Source organism: Numenius arquata, chromosome 7 (assembly GCF_964106895.1).
Source record: "Numenius arquata chromosome 7, bNumArq3.hap1.1, whole genome shotgun sequence".
NCBI classification, from domain to species: Eukaryota; Metazoa; Chordata; class Aves; order Charadriiformes; family Scolopacidae; genus Numenius; species Numenius arquata.
Window position 1 is genome coordinate 35,013,328 of NC_133582.1, and position 23,202 is coordinate 35,036,529.

The following is a 23,202-nucleotide window of genomic DNA, read 5'->3' on the forward strand; positions in this document are numbered from 1 at the left end:
GATAAATACGGAACTAAAACTCCTCGTACATCATCAAGACAACTGTTTTTCACGGCCTTTCCCTGGCCTTTTGTCAGAGTCTGAAAACAAGGCCAGAATCCGCCCTGTATTTTATAACGGTTGCATGTGCTTTCTCTGAACCAGACAGCTGCCCCCTGCACTGCCCTCTTTTTCCCAACCCCAGCCCCCTTATCTTCTGCATCAGTCCCTCTTATCACCCCTGTCTTCTCTATCTGTCTGGGCCGGGTTGGGGACTGCCTTGGCTGCCCTGTAGGGGCTGTGCTTCTGTGGTGGACAGGATGAAGAGTTCAAGGTTCACTGGAGATTGGCTTTCAGAGATTGCGCAATGGCCAACGGGTCAAGCGGCAGGCGGCTGGCACACTTCAGTCACATCACTCTGCCTCCAACCTCCCCACTGGGATGACTTGCTTCCCTGGCCTCCCACCGCTTACTGTACTGGCTTCTTGCTGACGCTCCCAACACGTGATGGACTCTGACTGTCTGCTCAGTCTTGTTTGATTGGGAATTGACTTGGGTTTTTGGTTGTTAGTTGCTTCTTCACCAAAACTCATTGCAAGTGGCTGCGTATTAGTGCAAGAGTGGGATAAGGACATTAACACGTGCAACATCCCTGTTCCTCTCCAAACCACAAAGCCATAAACAGGGTTTTTTTTGTGCTTGTACATTGATTCCAGACTGCTAGAAGAAACTGGATAGATAATAAGCTGTTCTTGCTCTCTACCCTTATAACTCAAGCCGTGACTGCAAAAGTTACAGCCAAGCTCTTCTAACCAGTGTGCTTCAAACCTGAAATGTGGGGCTCTTGCTGTAGAGATAATGTATGATTTGATCTCTGCAGCTATTTCTGGCTCAGCTTCATACACTTGGCAGTATGAAGGGCATACAGGTCTATTGTGCTGGAAGTTGTGTTTACTCTCTGAGTAGTGGAGAGAAGGCACCACCTCATTTTGCATCCAGGGACTGCTTGAAAGGTCTCTCACTAAAGTTGGCAATACTTAAAATGTTAGGAGGTTTTTTCTTTTTAGAGTCAGAAAGGAAATAACATTAGTGCCTTATCATCTAAGAAATAGTCATCTAACTTGTGTCTGCAAGATGTATGCTAACCATGAGAAATTAACTGCCACATCAGATCATCTTTCCAAGCTGGCTCAGAAATTTGAGGAAGGCACAATATTTTTATTTGATCTCTCTGTCTGGTATTTCTCTTACACTAGTCTTGGCTACAAGGGAAACTCTGCTGCTTAGGAAACTTTCTCTGTTCAGCAAGGTGTCTTAAAAAGTCTGACAAAGGCTTTTTGCTGATGTCCGAAACACTAAAACTTTTTTTTTTGGGTGAAGAATTGGTCCATGTTTGAGAGCTATTTTGAGCATTGTGATACTAGTTACGGGAATATGTTTGGATAATGCTACCTATGTATAGCTTCATTCCTTCCATTTGTTATGTTTTCATGTCTCGTCATGAAATGCCTGATACTGTCTCCTCAATAGAGGAAAAAAAAATAAAAATAAGTAAATCAGCTGTGTTCAAATTCCGCCTCCAGAAGAGCTGTGGTCTTAATCAGCATTAGCCTGTGAAAGTGAGACAAAGGATCTTTGAGTACTTCTTTATGGGAACGCGGTGAAAATATAGCCCTGCTCACCTGCTTTCTGACATTTATGTCTGTAATTTGTGTGGGTGTTTGCTGAGGCTGCATATGGTTATGGAAACAGAGAAATGTTCGTTAGTGGGATCTTTGGAGTCTGTCCTGTCCCATTTCCCACTTGAAGCAGGGCTGTTGCCTGTACTGGCTCAGGATCTCCATGGCTTTGTCTGAGGCTTGGAAACCTGCAAGGATGGAGAACCCAGAGCCTCTTTGGCTCCTGCTCCAGTGCTGCCATCACCTCCCTGTTGCAGCCTTTTCCTGAATGCCCACCTTCAGCATCCATGTGTCTCGTATGGTATTGTGTTCCCTTTGCTGTCTCACAAATGATACTGTTTGAATGGTGAAACCAGTGTTTCATGGGTCTTGAAGATGCTAATCTTGGGCTTGCATAATTGTATCTGACACTTAACTCCTGATTGTCACCCACTTTTACCTACAAATTTTTTTTTGTTTTGTTTGAAAGATTTAACAATTTATAATTACGAAAAGGGTTTTGACATTTTTAAGCAAAGATTATGAAAGTGGCTTGTGAAAGAGGGAGGAAACCTCACGACTTCACCTTCCAAAACAAACCAAAACAAAGCCAGACAAAGCAGACGTATTACCTTTAAAAAAATGCCTGCTCCCTCTCTCCATTTTCTGGATATTAAATTGCAAAATTTAATATGGAAATAGCCCTCACTGAGGAGAACTGGTTTTGAGTTTTCCACTGAGGCACTGGTTTTGATTGAAATAAGAAACTGGAAATTCGCAGTGTATATGAGCAATATAATTTGCTCCCATTTTCTTCTTAACGCAGACAGTTAAGGAAAGCTCTTTGTAGGATGTATTTCCCTGCCATACATGCTATACAAAAAGAGAGAAGAGAACAGCAGGGGACTGCTCTCTGTGTTCTCAGAAGAACCCATGACTGCACATGCCTTTCCCTCTTTCACACAATGTGTCCTGTGAAGCACAACAGGGACGATTTGTATTCAATGGGGATATATGCAAGTTGTCCCATTTTTTTGTGAAGAAAAGTTAACAAGCTCAGCATACACGAGTGTTTCATGTGAAGCATCGGGGTGTTTGGCAGGGCTGGGAACACGATGAATAAGACAAACCATGTGAGATGTCATGGCAATCCCTGACAATCCAAGGGATGGACTTTTTTCATGCAAGCTTTTGTGCACGTTTGGGGCCCCAGCACTAGAACTACCTCAGTGTCTGGAATGGGAACTTGGCAGGGTAAGAGTTATTTCGTAGTGGAAGCTGATATCCTTTGGATCCAACGCATAGCTACTCAAACTCCACTTGAAAGCTTTAAATCTCTTGTGAAAAATAGATGGAAAGCATGAAATATAGGACACGTTCCATATTTGTTTGACAGATGAAATATGATCAGAGAGGCCACCATGCAATGTGTTTAATACAAGAGAAAACAATACAACTTCCAATCATAAAAAGATTTTTTTTCTAATTGCTTTGTAGGTGGTCTTTGAGGCTTTGCACAATCTGGAGCCTCGTGGGTATGTTGTCGGATGGATCATTGCCATCAGTTTGCTGGTGGGAATTCTCATCTTCCTGTTGCTGGCTGTGCTCTTATGGAAGGTAAGGTAACAGATGCAACATAAACACCAAGACTAGTCTTGGGGAAAAAAAAGCTTAAATTTGTTCTTGCGTTTAACATCCATTTGCTTTAGGAACTAAATAATTGACCTGTCCATTACAGAAGCCATTGGCCAGGAAATATATTTTCATATCCAGACTTTTTTGAGGGACAGAGATAGACTCACAATGTAGAGAAGTGGAAAGCTGGATTATTTTTTTTAGGGCCTGGTTATTAAAAGTTGAAAATTCTGATACCATTTCAGGACAAAGGAGGTTCCCTCTTAAAAACCTGCTGTTACCTTACACTTAGATACTTGGTACATCTCTATGGTTTTCTGATGACTGAGGCTCACTGATTTCAACAGGCTTTCTTGGAAATCAGGTCAACTTTGCTTGACCAGCTAAAAGATTGGGTGCATGCCTAGCAAAAACCAGTCAGTAGCTACTGTTTTCAAGAGGTAAATGCCTGGACAAGGGGAGTATAACTTAAATAAATTACTTTCAGCAATAAATTCTTCAGATCCCTCAAAGAAAGACTTCCAGATGAGTAAAGTGCATTACCAGAGCAAGAAGCACCGGGACCTGTTAAAAGCCAGCCTTCACACCATCTCTGATAAGATAAAATTCTTGTACCCAGGTGCTGTTAGATGGTAAAACTGGGCTGATGCTGACACTTAGCAGCAGCCATCTGCTGCGGTAAATATGAAGGATAAGGAGCTTCAAGTGTTTTCATTCCTCAGTTCCCTGTTACGAATCCATAAATTTAAAAAGCCACGGTCAAGGTCAGGGACTGTCTTTGAGAGAAGTAAATCTCAAATGCACACATGGGAACAAGTCCAACCTTATTTTGCTTCCTGTGGCAGAGGTCCAGCAGCCGGATTCGCACTGTTGAGCAGCATGTGCGCTGCGGGCTCTGCTCGCCGGCTGTGCCGAAACGGGAGGTCGCAGCCCCAATGTGCTGTGAAAGGACATATTGCTGCAGGCGATGAGGCTGTAAAATGGATTCAAAAACCTGGGCCAAAAATTGGCCATGCAATGCTTATTATAGATTATGCAGGTCTGTGTAGCTGTGTTAAAGGCTATACATCTACATTATACATAGATTATATAAATTTTATATGGATTATAGGTTTAAAGTATTTTTATAGTCAGTTTTGAAGATTTTTTATTTTTTTTTTTAAGCATATACTGACCAGGTCAAAATTTGACTGTGCTTTCCACTTGGAACACAATGTTTCACCACAGTCTAACATATCTCATAACTTCTGTTTTTCTGGCATGCGGGAAATGCTTTTGCTTTCTGTGGCAGAAAGAGTGAAGGAAAAAGAAAAAAAAGTCTGTGGAATTAAGCGGGCAGAGTAACCATGGGAATGGAAAAATGTGAGATTGGAAGAGGCCCAGGGTTTCTGTCCCAATGACACGCAGATTTGAAATAGGAGTTACTGTTGCTGATACTTATATGACTGATTTCAAATGGCTCATTTCCTGAAGGTATGACGGCACTAGATGAACTGTTTGAAAATGTGCAAGGTAAAAGGAAAAGCACTTTTCACTGTGAGTCTCCATGAGAATCTGACACAAGTTCAATTCTTGGTCTCTACTAGAATTAATAAAGTCCTTTGCTTCCTGGCTTAACCTTGAGACTTGAGCTCTTTTAAATTTTATAGGGATCATTCAAGTGCACATGAAGAAGCTGCCATTTTGTTGCATGAAAGACTTGTGGGAAATTCCAAGTGACAGCAACAAATAATTATAGCTAACACCAGGCACCCTCTCTGCATGTAGATGTTGAAGTGCTGAGGCAAAGCAAGCTGAGATGCCTTGCCCAGAGTCAGAGATGTGGCAGAGACGACAGTAAAAGCCAGGCTTTGTCAGCTGCGCTCCAGTGCTTTATCCACAGGGTTGCAGGATTACTCAAGGAACCAATAACTTAAAGTTTTGGTTTAGAGAAAAGTGATTAAAACTGTGTAGCTGCTAGTATCAGACAGCATTTTCATTTAAGTCTTAGTTGGAACATAAATATACATAAGTAATACTTGCACTCACTAGTTGCTATGTTTATTAAAGTTACTGACAGTATTAAATTTGTCTGAGATAAAACTGACATGGGAAAGTTGCGGTCCTAGAGAGGAATCTTAATTGTCTGATTGTAAATATTTGTTAGACAAAATTGGCCAAGTGTATCGTATAGTCATTCCTAAATTTTGTGTATGAGGAAGTAAAAAAAACCCTTATATTAGAAGTGTTTTAGTCTTAACTGTGGAATGAAAGAACAGACTTGAATCAAATAGAGTTTTGGGCATCTTAGAACCACTAGCGAGAGCTAGAAATGACTAAATTTTAGGACTAGAATATTAACTAAATTATATTTTTATTAAGAAATTAATTAGAGCTAAAGTGTGGTCCTGGGAAGCAGCTGTTTACACAAAACAGAGCGGGAGCTGGAGCAAACCCATTACAAGGGAATTGATCCCGGGCAGCAGTGTAGGGCTTGCTGGGAGCAACTGTCTCCGCCTGATGTGGATCATGGTGTGCATCACTGCGCCATGAGTGGTGCAACACAACTGACAAACCCTTGAGCATGCCAGTATTTTGCAGATGGACCAAGGAGCTCCTTAAAGTTGCAGGAAAATATCAGAATATGATTAAATATTCCACATTGCACACTGCTAGAATTAATGGCGTTAGCAGGGGTGAGCTCTCAGGGACATTCCAGCCCCAAATCCTATTTTGAATCAGAATACGGTCACTGTGCATACAATAAGATGGGGATGGTAATTATTTCATTATTTGTAGATCTAAAATTGCACAGTTTAGGGATCCGTGTCAATGGAAGTGATATTAAAATGCCTGGTTGTTTCACTTCAAACAGAAGCTTATTAATTCATGTGCAAGACCACAGCTGTGTTTATCACCCATAACAAACTTCTTAGCATGAGCTTGATCAGCTTTTGACTGGCTTTGCTTCTCTGTTTACTTTAGCGTTTCATGTAGACACCATGTTTCCTCTGGTTTCAGTCCGTACAGATTCCGAGGGAATGAGCAGCTTTTCCATGGCTTCCAGTAGATGCCGTGCAGGCCGGCAAGAGTTGCCCCATTTTTGCCTATTTTGTTGGATAGCCCAGTTTTACCCTGACACTTGGGGCTGTTTGTTTGTATATTGTTCACCCATCCTCGGTGTCTTTGTGCGGGCATCCACGGCGAGGTGCTCCTACTTTTGCTGGTTCTTCTGCAGCACAGCTCACCCTCCCCGCGTGCACCTCGCCTGGGGTCTCCCATGTGCAAGAGGAGCAGGAGGGGCTCTCCTGCGGTTGCCCACAGCAATACATCTTGCTTTTAACTGCGGTGATTGGCCTGCACTTCTTTGGTGGCCTCCAGATGCTTGTGGAGAGCAGAGCAGGAGAGGAGTTTGCTTTGCTTCAGGCCAACTACCCCCGTGCTAGAGGAGCCCGTGATTTCACAAGCACTGGCGACAATTCAGGAGGGAAAGGTGGTCGCGGCTGGATTATTTTGGGGAGAGCTGTCCCACAGACACTTCCCTCAGCTGTCAGGACTGCAGTCCTGCGCAGGCACAAGGTCCCCTTCAGGCATTAGTGGATTTATGCATGTGTAAACCAGGGGAAAATTGGCATAGACCGTGCAAATGAAAAACCGAAGCATGATATATTGTAACACAATAAATATTCTATTAATAATAGTAGTGCCTGACAATGCTGTGAATTGAAGTTTCTGTATGCCCCATTGGCTGGGGTTGTGGAGTGAAATATTCAATCCATATTATTTTCGATAAAGTGCACAGAAAGAAAAAAATATCAAAGAAGGGATGTGTAAGCAAGTACCAGGCTGGCAGCTGAGTGATCCATGGAGACAGTTGTGGAAGTGATTTGCAGAACAAAGATTTTATATTCATTGCAGTAACATTATTTTGTTTCTTTGTGGCATATTTAACACAGGAGCTGGACTTTTCATCTAAACTTATTCATCTAGACATTAGGCTTCTTTCTGAACTGAGTTTGTCCCTGTAGTATCCAAGCTCTGAATTGTCTAAAATAAGAGTTTTTAGCACCGTTTTGTAGCTTTTGGATTCCAGGGGCAAAGATTTGATCTCTGGGTGTCCCTTATGTAATAAGACACTCTTCTGCTTCAAACCCTGGATTTTTGACAGTATTGCAGAGAGGAGAAGGACAAGCAAAATGGCACCCACATATGTTGCTTTTCATTAACCAGAGGGTTCCTTCTCTTCAGTATGTGCTATACAGAACATTTTTGCTCTTTGTCTTAAAATAAGAGTTTGAAGGCTTCGGGTTTTTTTTAGTTTTTAGGAGAAATATTGTGAAGACACTTTTATCTACTGAGCTGAGCTACTGCAGGCTTTGAACTGGCTTTTCCAATGGGGAGCGTGAATCCTACCAAGTGCTGGACTTGCAAAATCCTTATTTAAGCAGAGGCTGTATGCATGGATGCAGCTGTTTTCTAGCACTGCTTTAAGGGACAGACTTTGAAATATAAAGCTTTCTTTATGAAATATGAAGCTCTTTTATAAAAGGCAGATGACCCAGGCAGGTTTTTCAAATGTGCGTTTGGGCTTTTTGCATGGAGAAGCCTTATAACTTTTTTCTGTGATTGCACAAATGTCGTTGAAAAAACATTTGCATTCCCTTACATGTGGTAGTTGCCATTGCCTCACATATTGTTTCAGCTATTCAGCTATGTTTCAGATATTCAGAAAATATCTGAAGCTAACCAAGGCTAAAGCTAACTTGAAATTCACCTATGTAGCAAAAGCTACTGGTTTCCTGTTTTGGGAAGGAGACACTTTCCCTTACTTAAGGCCTCAAACATTAAGTCTTTTTACAATGGTCCAAAACATACAGCTCACAATTTTCCAGCAGATGAAAAAAAAACCCTACCAAATCCTCTGCACTTATTCTTTGCCAGTAGTTGCTCTGTATCCAGAGCCCAAAACCACTTTCTCTTGCTTTTATCTACAGCTCAGGTGGCAGAGGCTAACTACCATTTCCTGACCAGTCCCTGTACCAATGCCCTTTCCTGCTGACCAGGTTTTGGAGTAGTAGCTCTGCAATGAAATGAAACTACTGAGTGGTTTTTTTTTGTTGTGGTGGTGGTTTTGTTTCCCCCTCTTCCCCAGAGGTGCATAGGCACATACTGTTAAGGCACAAAACCTCTTTGGATTTCAGTATAGGGGAGAAGTCTGTCTTCTCTTTCTCTAATCTATAGATATAGATATAGATATAGATATATAATCTATGTATCTATATCTAATCTATATATATATATAAAAAATCTATTTATATATGTGATCTTTCCAGGAAGACCACTTTTCAATTAGAATAGTCTTCTAGGTGGGTGTAACCCACCCGTTATCACAGCTGTATAACTTCAAATGTTGGGTTTAGAGGTGGGGACAGAGAAACCTGTTGAAACTGAGGAGTGTTTCATGTCTGAGTTCACATGCCTCTTCCTTTCTGTACATATAGTTTCAAGAAATAAACCATTATTTACTATGGTGATGCTTTAAAATTAAGAATCATAATTAATGTTCAGATAAACAAGGCACTTGGCTCAACTTGCTGTGAGAGCACCCTACTAGGGGCTAGTGATGGGAAGGGTGGATTTCATAGATTATAAGGGTATTCCCTGTGGAGATGTAGATGGATGCATCAGCTGCTTCAGAGCTTTTAAAGGGAAGTCTATACTCCTCCTTTTTGGTTGTTGTTGTTCTTCTCCACCATTTCTTCTCATTTTAAAACCATATCAACGCTAGTTTCTCACACTTTCTTCCAAGGTCCTGCCCAACTTAGTCCTCTCATTTTTCAGCTTGTCTCACAAAAGTATGATCCCTACGTGCAGGAACTACAAAGCCCATACGTGTCCTATCTGTCTATCAAAACTGGAAAAACTGTGACTCCATTTGTGTTCTCTGAAATTCCTCTTACTCCTCTTTCTGTAATCCTCAAATCATTGCATTCTGTAGAGTTTTTCTGATAAACTTTTAATTTTGTTGCTTTTGTTACCTGTTTATCTACCTGCTTTGAGTAAGTTGTTGTTACTTGCAATCTCATATATAGGTTTCTCGAGGATACTACTTTTTTGACACAGATTCTAGCCTCAGTAGGCCTAGAATTAGGCTTTCTCAGTATTATCCTGTTACAATTAATAAAAATGCAGTCAGGTGATAATTAGCTTCTGTGATTCAAAACCAAACCCATATTATTTCACATACATGGATGGATCTTCACTATGTATAGCAGCTAGGAAATCTTGAGGGAATGGGGCAGTGGAAGTGCTTGGTTGTCTGTATAAATAACAAAGTTTTTACCAGGCAGAGGTTAGGTGGATCATTTGAAGTCGTCTTATGTTCTTAAAGAACAGACAAAACTATGTTTATTATGTTTCCTTTTCTTGGACTAAAGTGAACATCATGAAATGTTTGTAGACCCTTGGCTTCCCAAGACCAAAAAGGTTTGTATTCTGGCACCAGTGGCTCAAATATTGGGTTTTCTACAGAAGATTATTTGGGTGATTTGTTGTGCATTTTGAATTCTCACTAGATGTTGGAGGAAGGTTGTGTTTGGACATCTTTTATGTGTTCTTACACAAGTAAATAGTTAACGCTGCTCTTATAGCCAAAACACTGCCTTCCCCAGTGAGTTTTCTGGCTGCCATGTAATATTTGTTCACCACCCTCAAGACCAAGGTTGGCAACATTTCAGTGCTGGTGTGTGTCCAGTACTTGTGAAATGCCTTTGTTATCTTTCTGGATAAAATGAGCTATGTAAATGTACAGTAAAAATTTGGCTGGGCATTCTGTCTGTTCTCAGGGTTCTCCAAATGGAAGCTGTGCATGCCAGGGCACTTTGAGAACATCACAGCCATTGTAGCTATGTTGCTCTCGTCCTGGCACCATGCAAACAAATTGAATCCACTGGTAAGACAGAGGTCGGGTTGTGGTTCAGGACATCTCTCTGAAAAGAAGAAAAATAGCCACCATTTTTATGAGTCCAAACCAGAAAAAAAAAAAAAAAATGTGTAGACTGAAAAATTGCAAATAACTACCTAAGGTTCCAAGGTTCCCCGCTGCTGGAACACAACATGTGTATTTATTGGAAGTCGTTAGCATCCCGTAGACCCAAATGCCAAGAACAGAGAAAATCTGATTTGCATAGTCTGAATTCTGTCTTTAAGCTTGGTGTCACAGTGGGAAATGCTGTGTTACGACTTACCAGCCATAGCCATTTCTCCTGGTTTGGCTAAACCCATGAAAGTAATTTATTCTGATAATTATGAACATAGTACAACTTTCATTCAAATATTTTTGGCAGATCAAATATATCAAAACACAATTGTAAAGCTACTTTTTATTGATTCCAGAATTAGTATTTAATGTTTACTCTCTGGTTTTCAAACAAAGCCAGAAATATTTCAGTAGTTTTTCTTTTTTTCTTTGAAGAGGAAATGGAAAATATGGATTGACATATGTCTTAAATTAATTGCACTTACAGGAATGAGATATCTAATTACTGTCGCATTCCCTGCTGAGATTTAAGAAATCAGTATCTAGTAATTTGTCCAGACGTATCTGCAGTAGACATTGTGTTCTTTCCAATTTTGAGACTGAAAATCAGAGATGAACTTTGGATGACAGTTGGGTTCATTCTATGACTTTTTTAAGAATAAACTACTTAGTAAAATTTTGCAATAGGAAAAAATATATAAACTCTTTGGAAGTGTGTATATGTTTTAATGTTGGCTAATTTGCTTTTTGATTACACTTACAAGTATGCTGGTAACATCTGTAGTGCAAGTTACTGTACACAGTTACCATGCTACAAGAAACTCAGGCTTTCATTAAACTCAAGTTACCAGAATTCAGCACTGAAAGATCTTCGAAGTCCAGTCAGTGGAGTTCTCTTAATTCTAAAGTGCAGTAAGTACTAAGTCCTTAATAAAATTACATATGCAGAAATTAATCAAATGCAAGGTGAATATGAGTCTTGTCTGAGGCAAACTAGATCTTACCAATGTGGTAAAGATATTCCAAGGGTAGACACCAGAACCACCAGCTTTATTCAACTCATTAGCAAGTAGGTCCATTGAAGCCAACTGAACAACTCCTGGGAGAAAAGTTGCATGAGAAGAGGTTAGAGGAACAAATTATTGATGACAGGGCTTCGTATTTAGAGTGGGGTGACACAGCATCAGTGACAATAGCAAGGCACATTGTATTCAGAAAACCAAAGTACTAAATTAGATTGTCTTTACTGGTGTCCATCTCTATGTGCAGTTTTCTTTCACAGACCTAAATGCATTTTTTGCATGCATGCTGCTAGTCTGAATTTGTGTATCTACCCTTTGAGGTGTTTAGCCTTAGTAACTGTTTTTGAAAATTTGGCCTTTGAGACACACATAAAGCATTTGGTTAAATAAGTTTTTCTTATTATTTCAACATTACGAAATAACTGCCTAATAAAATGCATGTTGTAAAACTACGCTTGTTTTACTACTATGGCACGTAAAATAAATTTCCTTCTGAAATCCTGTGGAGGACTACAGATCTTCTGTCACCCTGGGTGCCAACACCAATGTCTTCAGTCAGTTAGCCAGGCTATATGAAAGTAGCTTAAAAGTTAAGTGACATTTTGTGTGTATTGCTAATTCTTTTTTTGCCACAGTGATGTCTATCTGTGGCAATACATTGGGGTCAGATAGATACAGATGCGGGGTATCAAATCCTTCGTAGTGGCTTAACGAAGTGTTTGTAGAGGAGTACTTATCTTTGAGCAAGGTACTGAACTTCTCTTTGCCTCAGTTCCCTGGCTGCATATAGCGTGGTGTATACATACAAAGTGTATGTTGTATATATACCTACACACACAAACGCCAGCCAGTTGTAGAATGGTGATGTTTGAAGCGTATGTATTTATTTTCTTTTACACGTTTCATTGAGCAAATGAGGACGCACATTACAGGAAAGTTAAGGAATTTGCCTCTCAAAAAGTCAGTGGGAGACTGAATAATCAAAGCCAGATCACTTACCTTAGCCACACTGTCATCCTTCCCTGTAAATATGCAGTTTCTCCTTTAACTACAGGCAGGGCACTTGGCCGCTTCCCAAACTTGCCTTTCCTCACAGGGGGACCCAGCCGTGGCAGTTTGCCAGTCCTCTAAGGAAAACCTGATACACAATGGCTGTTCGTGACCCCTCTGCTCTGTGACAAGGATCTTTTAATTGGGAGGAAGTAAAGGGTGCATCCTCTTGGAGCTAGTGGCCGGTCAGAATTACCCAGTGCCACGCGAATGCAAGTGCAAAAAAAGTATTTTTTCCTGCCATCTTGGCAGTAGTGACTTAATAACCAGCGATGGGTCTCTGTGTGGGGAGACACTCCGTGCCTCCAATCCCAGCGGCACTGCTTTGCAGAGACTGGGGCTGTTGCTGCTCTGGGGGCTGCTGACTGCGGCATCTTTGGGTGAGGTTCCTGGCCCCACTCTGAACCATGATTAGCTGCATATTTTTCTAGCTGTGGTACTGTTTATGAGAAGGTAGAAGTGCCCAAAAAAGGTGAGGAAAAGAGTAAGTTAATTTTTTCTGAAGGGCCACAAGGTGAATGGCTTGGGACCTCTGCCTAGATTAAAGAGATGTGGCAGTAAAAGGTAGGTGATATAAGTCCAGACTGTTCATCAGGTATGGCTGGATAGTGCTTAAAGTAGATGAAGAAACTATACTAGAGGAAGGACAACTTGTGATTAAGACACCAAACCCAAAGTATCTTGTCAAAGCCTTGTTCAATGGGAGATTTCTTCAGTGGTTCTTAAATTTCATTTTATTAGTTACACCTATGTCAGTACTTACTTTGCTCTCTTTCCTTTTTACTTGCTGGTTTGTACTGTGGTCAGTAACCTCCTTTAGAAGACATTTGTCAGCACAGCCGTACTGATAAAAATCAGTACTTTTTGTTTACACCTTAGTACCTCAGTATACACTAGCGAAACTTAATTTAAAAATTGTACAAAAAGTGGCAAAAGTCTGTGGTATAGTTTTGGATTCTGTTTGAACATTGTTGTTTACGAACCTCTATTGCTAGCTCAGTTATAGTCTCGAAACACTACTGTAAATCAAGATATAATGGGTTTTTTTACAGCAGTGTGTAACTGTTCTTATCAATTTGTTCTTGTTTCTTAATGGAATGGGAAAAAGACTTTTAAAAACAATGCAAAACATAAGTGTTCTGCTACAATCCACTTTCCAGACTATTTCTCTTTTTATTTGATTGGGAGAATAAGCTTCGCTGGGCATGACAAAAAATGCTTTAGACGTTTACCCAATAGTGAATATAACAAAGGCAGTGGTATTGCTTGCCCTCTGAACAGCTTTGTTTTTTCCCAACTGCAGATTAAATTTTATTTTGTAATATCATCACTCTTCAAACATAGTTATAATTGGCACCCTAGAGAGATAACCACAGGACAGTACTGTGGGAAATGTTGGATATATATTTATAGTTTTGGAGTTTAGAAAAATATAAAATCCAGTAATTCAGTGATCAGCCTTTGAATGTGCAGAAAACAGCAACAGAAAAAGAGACAATAATTTATTGTAATGTTATTTCAACATGTTGAAATCACTTTGAAGTTTTCAGTTTGTGTGAGTGCTTGAAGAATGCAATTTTATGTAAGTGTTGTTACATATGATTTATCTGTGATTTTTAAGGGATTTAAACCTGGCGTGACAGCTAAAGGGAGTTGTGTGTGCTAGTGAAAGAGACATTAAATACTCAAGATTGAAAGAGGACTTGACAGTGCTGTTGCATGGAAAGAAATAACTTCACAATAACAGGGGTGGTTCCCCAGCTTACAAGTAACATGGATTTTCTGTTGCTTTATTGTTCCGTTTTGCCAGGAGCGTGCTTTCTGCTCAGCATATACTGTAGATGGCAGTAAGGTTATGCTAGAAAAGGGTACACAGGCTGGAATAACTAAATTAAAGGATGTGTATAAAACCTATGGATGGTTTCAGGTTTTGAATTTAAGCCACCTATTTATAGCAGCTCTAATACTTACTTGAAGCACCTCCAGAAAGGACTGGTTATTGTTTGTCACTTCTGTTAAAGACCAGGACAGGTTTTTCTTTCAATTTAGTTTGGCTCTTTCTGAATTTGTTTGGATTTGATTAAAAGCAAGCAGACATCATTGCAGTTTATCAAAGCAGATGTGAAACATGACAGTGTGTGAATTCACAGACAATTAAGATGCTCTCTCCTTTTCATGGCGTGGGGCATGAATCCATTGTGAGTGACACTCATAGCCCCAGGATTTTGGGACTATCCCTGTATTCCCAAAGTCTTCAATGGCTCTCTTTCTCCTCTGTGCTTGCACACAGAAGAAACAAATTAGGACATGGTGCTCTTGGCATAGCAGGTCCCCTCTGGTGAGGTCTGCCACGGTTAAGAGTAAAGCATGGTGCATGCTGAGCAGTGTCCCGCTCCTGAGACCTGCGGCCACACTGACCGCAAAAGGCCCATAACTCAAGAGGGCCTCCTCAGCCTTCCTAAATAATTTTCACCCAACTCTGAAAGGCTGACTGTAGTTTGCTTTTCTCGTTTCCTGGATTGTCTTTGCTGGTTGATGCCTCTTGTTCCATTATAACTCTTCAGCTTCCCATGGTACTCTCTCCTTGCTTCCTGTAAATATGTTCTCCTGTTGCTCTTCCTCTCATGAGCACCTTCCCCAGACAGAGGTTTAATGATCGAAATATTGTCCTCAGGCCTTTTCTTGGATGTGGTGGTGTAAACTCACAGACTGCATGATGGGGTCATGGCTCTGGACTTGGCTATTCCTTTGGCTTACCCATACATCTGTATGTGTACACACGCACACACATCTGTATATATGGAAAGCAGAGTCTGGGAGAATTGAACAATTATTAGAGACTTATTGCCCATGAAACATAGGTTGGAGACCATTGGCCCACTGTAAACACCCATTGCACAAATGAGATCACAGGAATACTGCTGTTAAACCTGAGGATCTCTCTCTCTCTCCCTTCTTGAAGTCAAGGACTGGGTCCCAGCAGTGCTGTCCTCACTGGCTTTTCTGAGTTCGCTTAAGGGCTTTGCATTAGCCACAGAAAAGAGATCTTCTGATGTCACTTCTGCCCCAGTGACAGAAGAGCCAGTATATACTCAGCCCCATGTTGCATTAGTTCTCCTGCTTTGGTCCAAGTGTCCTCCTCCTTATTACCCCTTTTTCTCCTCACTGTATATTAAATTCATGTGTCCTTTCCGCCTTGCTACAGGCACTTATCAGCCCTCACCGTACGGGTTAATATTGCTGTCATTTTTAATGAAATCAGTTTATTGTAAGAAGATGGTTTTGTGGTCTCTTGTGAGACAATGACCACGTTTTGATTTCTTCACAGCCATTACTGAAAAAAACCCCTTTGTGGTGATGACAGGGACTCTGTCTCATTATGTGGGAATATGTGGTGTTAAGACTAAGGAACAGTATTCCACAACAAAGCACATCCTTGCCTTGCAGGGATGGGAAATACATCTAATCCCTGACCACTATTTTTAAAAATGTAAAAAAATAATAATCCTTAATGTCCAGTTTCTCTTTTTGCTTGCACTTAAATTGTCCTCTACATAATTTTAGATTATCCACATCATTTACAGCAAGTAAACATACATAGCTTCATAGTGAAATCACCTGTAGATGTAGGATTTCATGCTTCGTTAATATTTATTACAGTCTACAGCTCACTTTTTTTCCCTACTGTAAAGGTATACAAAAGCATTCTGTATCCAGTAACAAAACAGTAAAATACCAAAACTATCATAATCAACTTTTAAGATAATTCCTGAAGCAGATGTTCACAAACAGACAATTTTTATTAGAATAACAGTGGGAAGGAGTTTGCTTTTGTTTGTTTGGCCCTCGAGGAAATTAAAAAGCCTTTCTATAATTTTTATTATAACTCCAGGAGAGGATTTTATTGTACCAGGGATGTGGTTGTGTAAAGGATGGACACCTTAAGGGTCTAAAACTATTTTTAAAAGCTACAATTTGAACTTCTCTTGTTAATCTTAGGAAACAAAGTCCTGTGGCAATTTTCTTTTCTAATGTGCAGAACATGTAGGTCTGTTATAAAAACTGATAATAGAAAAATGGCACCCACTTCTTAAACATATCTGCTCCCTGAGTGTATGTAAGGATTATCTGCAGATTGCTGTGACAAGAATAAATACTGATGATTAATCCTGCTGGGGCAGAACAATGGAGAAGTAGTAGGTTCTTACACTTTTTTTTTCATTATCAATAAAATAATTTGCCTACATTTTAGACCGTGAAAATCTAGGGAAACTTTTCCTATTGGCTTCAAATCTCCATTGAACTGAGGTATATTGACATCAATGGTGAAGTTTCACTGGGATTTTATGATGGTGCTATCTTGAGGATGTCTTCTCAAAATACATCCTTTGCACTGATATAGCTTGTAGGTACAAGTACAAAAATTGCTAGTAATTATATTTTTCTGCTAAAGAAAGAACTTGATCTGACTTTAGAGCAAGTTTGAAGAATAGGGAACTAGAGAGACTCTTTAATTCTCTTTTTCTTAATCCTTGCGTATGCTCTTCTGAAAGACACTAGGAGGCGAGGGAGACGTGGTCCTCCAAAATTCAAGTGTCCCTTTTGTGAGGTGGTTTTTCAGAACAGAACCACCATTATCCATGCATTTGCATGTATTGAGCGGCAGATAAAGCTTTGCTTATGGTAAATGGGAAAGAGACTGTGTCCATAGTCTGTGCACAAGACTATGAATAAATGACTTTTGAGGTCTACTTCCAGTTATTTGTGGGGACCTCTGTAAAACTGAGATTTATGTGTATGTCTACCTATTGTGTATTTATAAAGTGGTTGTAGATGTGCATGCACTCAGCAGGGTACACCTATATCTAGATCAATAGCATGTACCAGGGTTATGGCCCACAGTTATCCAAAAAAGGGGCTTGTTAGACCATGCTGCAGCTTCTGTGTCCTTTGCACAGAAGCCAAGCAGCAGAGGTGAGGAGTGGTGAGAGGATGATGTGTATCTGGTGTCGTGTTGCTGTGAATTCAGGCTGTAGTGGGGGTACTGGCAAGGACCTGGGCTCTGCTGGAGAAGCACCCGTGGCAGTTTGAACAAGCTGCCTTGCAGGCTCCTGTAAGTTAAAATGTACTTGAAGAAAATTACAGTTGCTGAAGAACTGAAACTAAAAAACCCAATTTAACAGCAACTTAGTGACAAAACAGCACAAAATATCCCTATATATAGCCAGTTTGGGAATAAAGGGTTGCAATAACTGGTTGATAAAGAAAGACTAAAGCATCATGTTTTACCCAGCAAGAGTAGGAAAACAGGTTTAGAGTGGTAGGAATTACATAAATGTTTAATTACTATGAATGAAATATTGATTCAGTGGTCTTAACAGTGCACTGCTAAGTTTGAGGAGTTATTCTTGAATGCTTACCAAAGTCTGTTATGAAAATAATTTTTATTTGAAAGACTTAAAAAGCCAGGGTTATGAGAGGTTTTTATCCAAACTTGCATTTCTTTAAATAAGTTCAGGAAACAAGATGTGTAAAAGTGGTTATCGGCCCTGCAGCATCTTGAAAGCTTGTGGAGGAGTTACTGTTGATGCTCTGTGTTTTGTAGGATCAGGCTTGTATTTCCCTTCTGAGCTGCAGATTACACAATGGGTAGCAATGGGACAAGGGAAGTCATTTAGCAAAAAGAAGAGTCCTTAGCTATCAGTTTCCTCCAAAGCCTCTTAACGTAAATGATCCTTAAATAGAAAATTTGAGACCTGAATTTAGAATGCTTACTGGCAGGAAGAGGAGTACCTGTGGCTGCACAGCCTGGAGACAGGTATGCCAAAATGGCAGCAGAGCTCTCCAGAACGGTGGTGGAGCGCTTGCAACAGACAGTAGACCCTGCTGGCTTTTCTGGAAGCGGGTTTGTTACGAAAAAAGCTTATAGTTGGAATTTGGATGCTGGGAGGTGGCCGTACACCACCTCCTGTACACAACAGTTTTGTGCAGTTGTGGACACTGAGAGCACAGTTCATAAAACTCTGACAGCATTTACTCAGGACCCAAGCTTTAGGTTGACTGGCTTTAGGTTCCGATCCAAATTTTGCATTAGTGATTATTTGAAACCAATAAACCTGTATTTGCCTCTTCTGGTCTGTGTTTATTAGAAATACTCTATTTGCATTTTTTAAAAGATGACGTTTCATACAGGAGGACTGAGAGCAGTTCATCTATAAGGAGCAGAGTACTCATGAAGATTTGGGACTCAGTTTATATTGTTGTAAACAAGGAGCTACGATTCCTGATTGGCACTAGGAGAAATTCGCTATCAACACCTGTGCTATTTTTTCCTGCACACCCAATTTCTGACAAAGTAAGTTTCAATGTAATGATACTGTTACTTACTACTGTCATCTCTTCTTGATTTGCAGATGGGCTTCTTCCGCCGGAGGTACAAAGAAATTATTGAGGCTGAAAAGAGCAGAAAGGAGAATGAAGATAGTTGGGACTGGGTCCAGAAAAATCAGTGAACTGCCTGCGAAAACTAAAGCCCAGTCATGTGACACGCGCTTGCTAGCCTGTAGGTCCTGCTCTCGTATCTTCCATATGTGGAAGAAGGAATCTTCTCCAGATTTTTCGGAGACCCCATTGATGCTGTGTCTTTATCACTCCAGCAAGCTAGGGAAATTATCCTGAGGCAACCACTGCGGCCATGTCAGGTGACTGGATCGATTCACACTTCATTTAAGAGCTGAACTTTGAGCTTTGGTAACTAAGCTGCAGTGCAGAGCAATATTTATGAATCCAACTATGTGGTATACCCTCAGGGGAAGACTGTTACCTAAGAATATTTTTTATAAATATAAGCTTTCTATATTGATTATGTCTTTATATTTGTATCAATGTTTTATAGTTTCTATTGAATAGCTATATAGTTCACTCAAGCACTGATATCTGGCTAAATCCTTGGAAATACATATATGTATATATAAATCCTATTGTACTTTTAAAATTAAATGCAAGAGAGAAAAGAGATTTGCAGATAAAAGTAGCTGAAATCCTTATATACTTAATTCACAGGGCTTGGCAATGTCATATATAGACCATTTAATGGCAATAAGCCAAAGTCTTTTCACTATCTCTTTTTTCGAGCTGAATGTGGTGTTTGATTTATAAACTAAAGAACCTAAAGTATTACACAAGTGTGATGTTCTGGATCAGAGTATGTCCTTTACCTGCCTGAATAGGAAAGGATGAAAACCCTTCCTTGGTGACATGTAGCAAAACTTGTAGCTTGCTTTGGCTCACTGAAGAAAGCATCATAGAATGTTTTCCTTTGGGAAATTGTCTCTTTCAGGCTCTAGTACTTTGATAATGGTCTAGGACTGTACAGTTGAGATACCAGAAGGATATAACTGGGCCAACCACTATGGCATTGACAAATTCCTTGGAATTAAAAAAAAATATAAAATAAATGGAGCCATATTAATGTTAAGAAGGACAGTTTTTAAGCTACTGTTAATGATTGTGATCTGTTGCTGTCAAAGCAAGTGCCAAATTGCTACAAGCTATGAGCATATGCCTGCCTTGTGAGTTTTATACATGAGTCATGAGTTTGTTTATATGATAATTTAAAGAGAGATAAGTAGATGCAAGGGTTAAAAAGTTTGGATCTTTGGATCTTGATATTCCCTATCTGGGTGTTCCAAGTACTGAATGTCATCCTTCCTCAAGCACCAAGAAGGAAGTTTAGTCAAGGTGCAGACGTTACTGATTGCCACTTTGTTCACTGGTAGTTCCTCAGCAAATCATTTGTTGAATTAGGAGGACCTTAATTGGAGTTAATTCAACCACGTTTCTTCAGAAAGCTCTTGGATATCTGAATAGAAATAGTGGAACTCTGTAAGATTTGGTTTTAAATTCTGCTTGTACTTTGCACCTCGTGTAAATAAGAAGTAAATGTCATCTTGGTATAAAATCCATGTAAGGAAAAGATGGGTCGAACTCTGTGGTAGAAGGTGAAGGAAAAACAGGAATGAATGGTTGTAGTATGTCTCCTTCCATAAGGGAAAGGAAGTAAGTAAAAGAACTGCTGGAAGTTTGGAAACTTGAACGCAGAGAACATGCAAGAAATCTGCTTAAGATCTGATTAAGAACAGGTCTCATCCTTGCCAAATTCCTTATAGCTTCAAATTTTAAAAAATTAACCACGTCCATATACCTGTTTGCTTTTTTCCCCCACTGGCATTAAGTGCCTGCTATTACTACGGAATTGATCAATATTTATTAACTATCTACACCCATTAGGCAGATGATGTTTTTAAAGTGAATTAAGTGCATTGATTCAGTGTTTGACAAGAAAAGCTATTAGTCTATTAAGTTATATTTTTTTTAAATAATCATTGGTGATTTGACAGAATTCATGTAACAAATGACCATTTAAGCTAGAATCTAAAAAAGCCTGCTGAGGTGAAATTCTGTTATAACCACTTGTAGAGAACTGCAGAGTTTTCATCAGAGTGCAAAACCAAAAGGCTTAGGGCCTTTGCACTGATCTATTAGAGGCTATTGAATTCCTCACAGTATGATATTTCTGACATCAGTTAGTTTTGCTAGTATTTAAACCTAATGTATATATTTTTTCTGTTGTTGAAAAATACCTAAGACTGACAGGTAGATGTTGGACATGAGATTGATTCACAACTATGAATTGAATAAGAAATTGCTTAAAATGCTGAAAAAAAAGTCCATTTATTTAGCTGTAAGAATTTTCAGTATATGCCCTCTCTAAAGCTGACCACCCAAAAATTATTTTAAAAAACATTAAATTTGCTGAAAAAATAATTCAGGGGACAAGTGAAACTGTTTGTGAATTTAACTGAATTTGAAAGTTTCCATTTAAAAAAAAAAAAAAAGGAAGAAATTCCCCTTGAGAAGTTGAAATGCCTCATTTCCACTTTTTAAACAAAAAATTACTTTCAAATCTGCCAAAAGTATTTCATTACAATATTTTTAAAATCAAAATCAGTTATTCCTTTGAAACATCTTTTAAAGTATATGAAGAAAAGGGTTAATAAAGGTAAAATACCCATTTAGCATTTCATATTGTGTTGGACAATTATTTAGGTTTTTTGACTCAAGGCAAAAAGTTTTTTCTTGGTTAAAGTAAAAAACAAATAAAAACAAATCCCATTTGATTGAGCCCACACTGGATATTTTGATTTCTGACTTGAATTGTCTACTATTGATTCAGCGCATGTTGTCACTCAGTGAAAACCTAGTTGTTGGATAGATTAGTGACACATTCTTGAAATAATCCTTAAATTCTTAGTACCATCACTTTTAGATGACGAACAGATGATGATGAACTCAGTAGTTCTGTTGTCACAGATGCTTTTGTTTTTATATGTATACGCTTCGTAATTTTTTTCTTTTTTTTTTCTTTTTTTTTTCTTTTTTTTTTTTTTCCATTGTGCCTCTTGCTTGGTTCCAGTTAGGATAGTCACATTAGTCAATGAAACATAACAGTACTTAGTGTTAAAATCCTGTAGACACACCTTTCCACTCCTTAAAAAGCAACCAAACAAGCCAAACAAAAAACCTCCCTAATACTAGTTGGTTGCAGTCAATTTTGAACCCAAAAATCTTGCACATACCCAAAAATCATAGTATACGTCAAGAATGTGTAGAAAATAGCTGTGATATAGATCTGCTGTGATTTTTTTTTAAATAAACTGTAAACATGTAATTGTATCAAAATCTAGAGACATAGTTACTTTGGGAATTGCTTCTAGAGCTCTGGAAGTTCCCATCTGTCGGCTGCTTGCTTGCTCCTTTGTGCTGTACCCCTTGCGCAATAGAGCTGGGGGGAAGTCATTGTACCTGGCTTTCTCCAGTTAGTCTATTTAACTACAAATCATCAATTGTCTTGAACAACTTCATTGAAAGGTTTGATGAATCGGCATTGCTTTTTTTTTTTTTTTTTGCAGCAGCAGACTCACTTTGCACTCGCTCTGAGCTATGCAGGTGGAAGCTTGGAAGCAGGGCAGTAACATTTCCAAATGCATCATCTGGCCCCTGGGACATCTTTTGTTTAAGCCATAAAGCTTGCGATGTACAGGGTGCCTTCCTACAGTACCCCTGAAGTTTCTTTTAGGGTGGGGAGAAAATCTCAGAAAAATATGATGAGGAAGAAAGGGAGTGTGTGCAATTAAGGGAAAATTCACTTAGTGCAGTGCCCATGGTGTTGCAATTCCATTTAACTTCCATCTTGAATTCAAGAAGATCACAGTCATTTCAGAGTTTTGGTGGGCAACAGCACAGGGGTGAATTTCACTTCCCAGGAGCTGAAAGCATTTGCCACCTTTCACAGCATATTTTGTGACTGTTTCATTTGAAAACCAAGGGTTTGGAGGTGAATTTCCATCAGTTCACCTCAGGCAACAGCAGGGCTAGCGTGCTCCGAGGCTGTCACTAGTATGGTCTGGTACTTGACCATTGTAGCCAACAGAAGTAATCACAGAATCACAGAATCTTCATGGTTGGAAGGGACCTTTGAGATCACTGAGTCCAACCATACACACAAAAAAAAAACCCAACAAAAAACACCCAACCCAACAATCTCAGGCACTAGAGCATGCCCTGAAGTGCCATGTCTACACGTTTCTTAAATACCTCCAGGGATGTTGACTCCACCACCTCCCTGGGCAGGCTGTTCCAGTGCCTGACCACCCTCTCAGTAAAGTAATTCTTCCTAATATCTAATCTAAACCTCCCCTGCCCCAACTTCAGACCATTTCCCCTGGTCCTGTCGTTATTCCCTTGGGAGAAGAGGCGAACACGGACTAGTATCTATGTA

General features: G+C 39.6%; 1 protein-coding gene across 1 annotated transcript in view; it reads left to right on the top strand.

The window, feature by feature from the left end:
- Positions 1 to 18,874, top strand: part of ITGA9 (integrin subunit alpha 9) — a 233,601-nt gene extending 214,727 nt beyond the window's left edge. Inside the window, exons 27-28 of the mRNA XM_074150461.1 lie at positions 3,135 to 3,254; positions 18,776 to 18,874. Coding sequence (XP_074006562.1) covers positions 3,135 to 3,254; positions 18,776 to 18,874 — 219 coding nt within the window. The remainder of the gene's footprint in view (positions 1 to 3,134; positions 3,255 to 18,775) is intronic.
- The last annotated feature ends 4,328 nt before the right edge of the window (positions 18,875 to 23,202 follow it).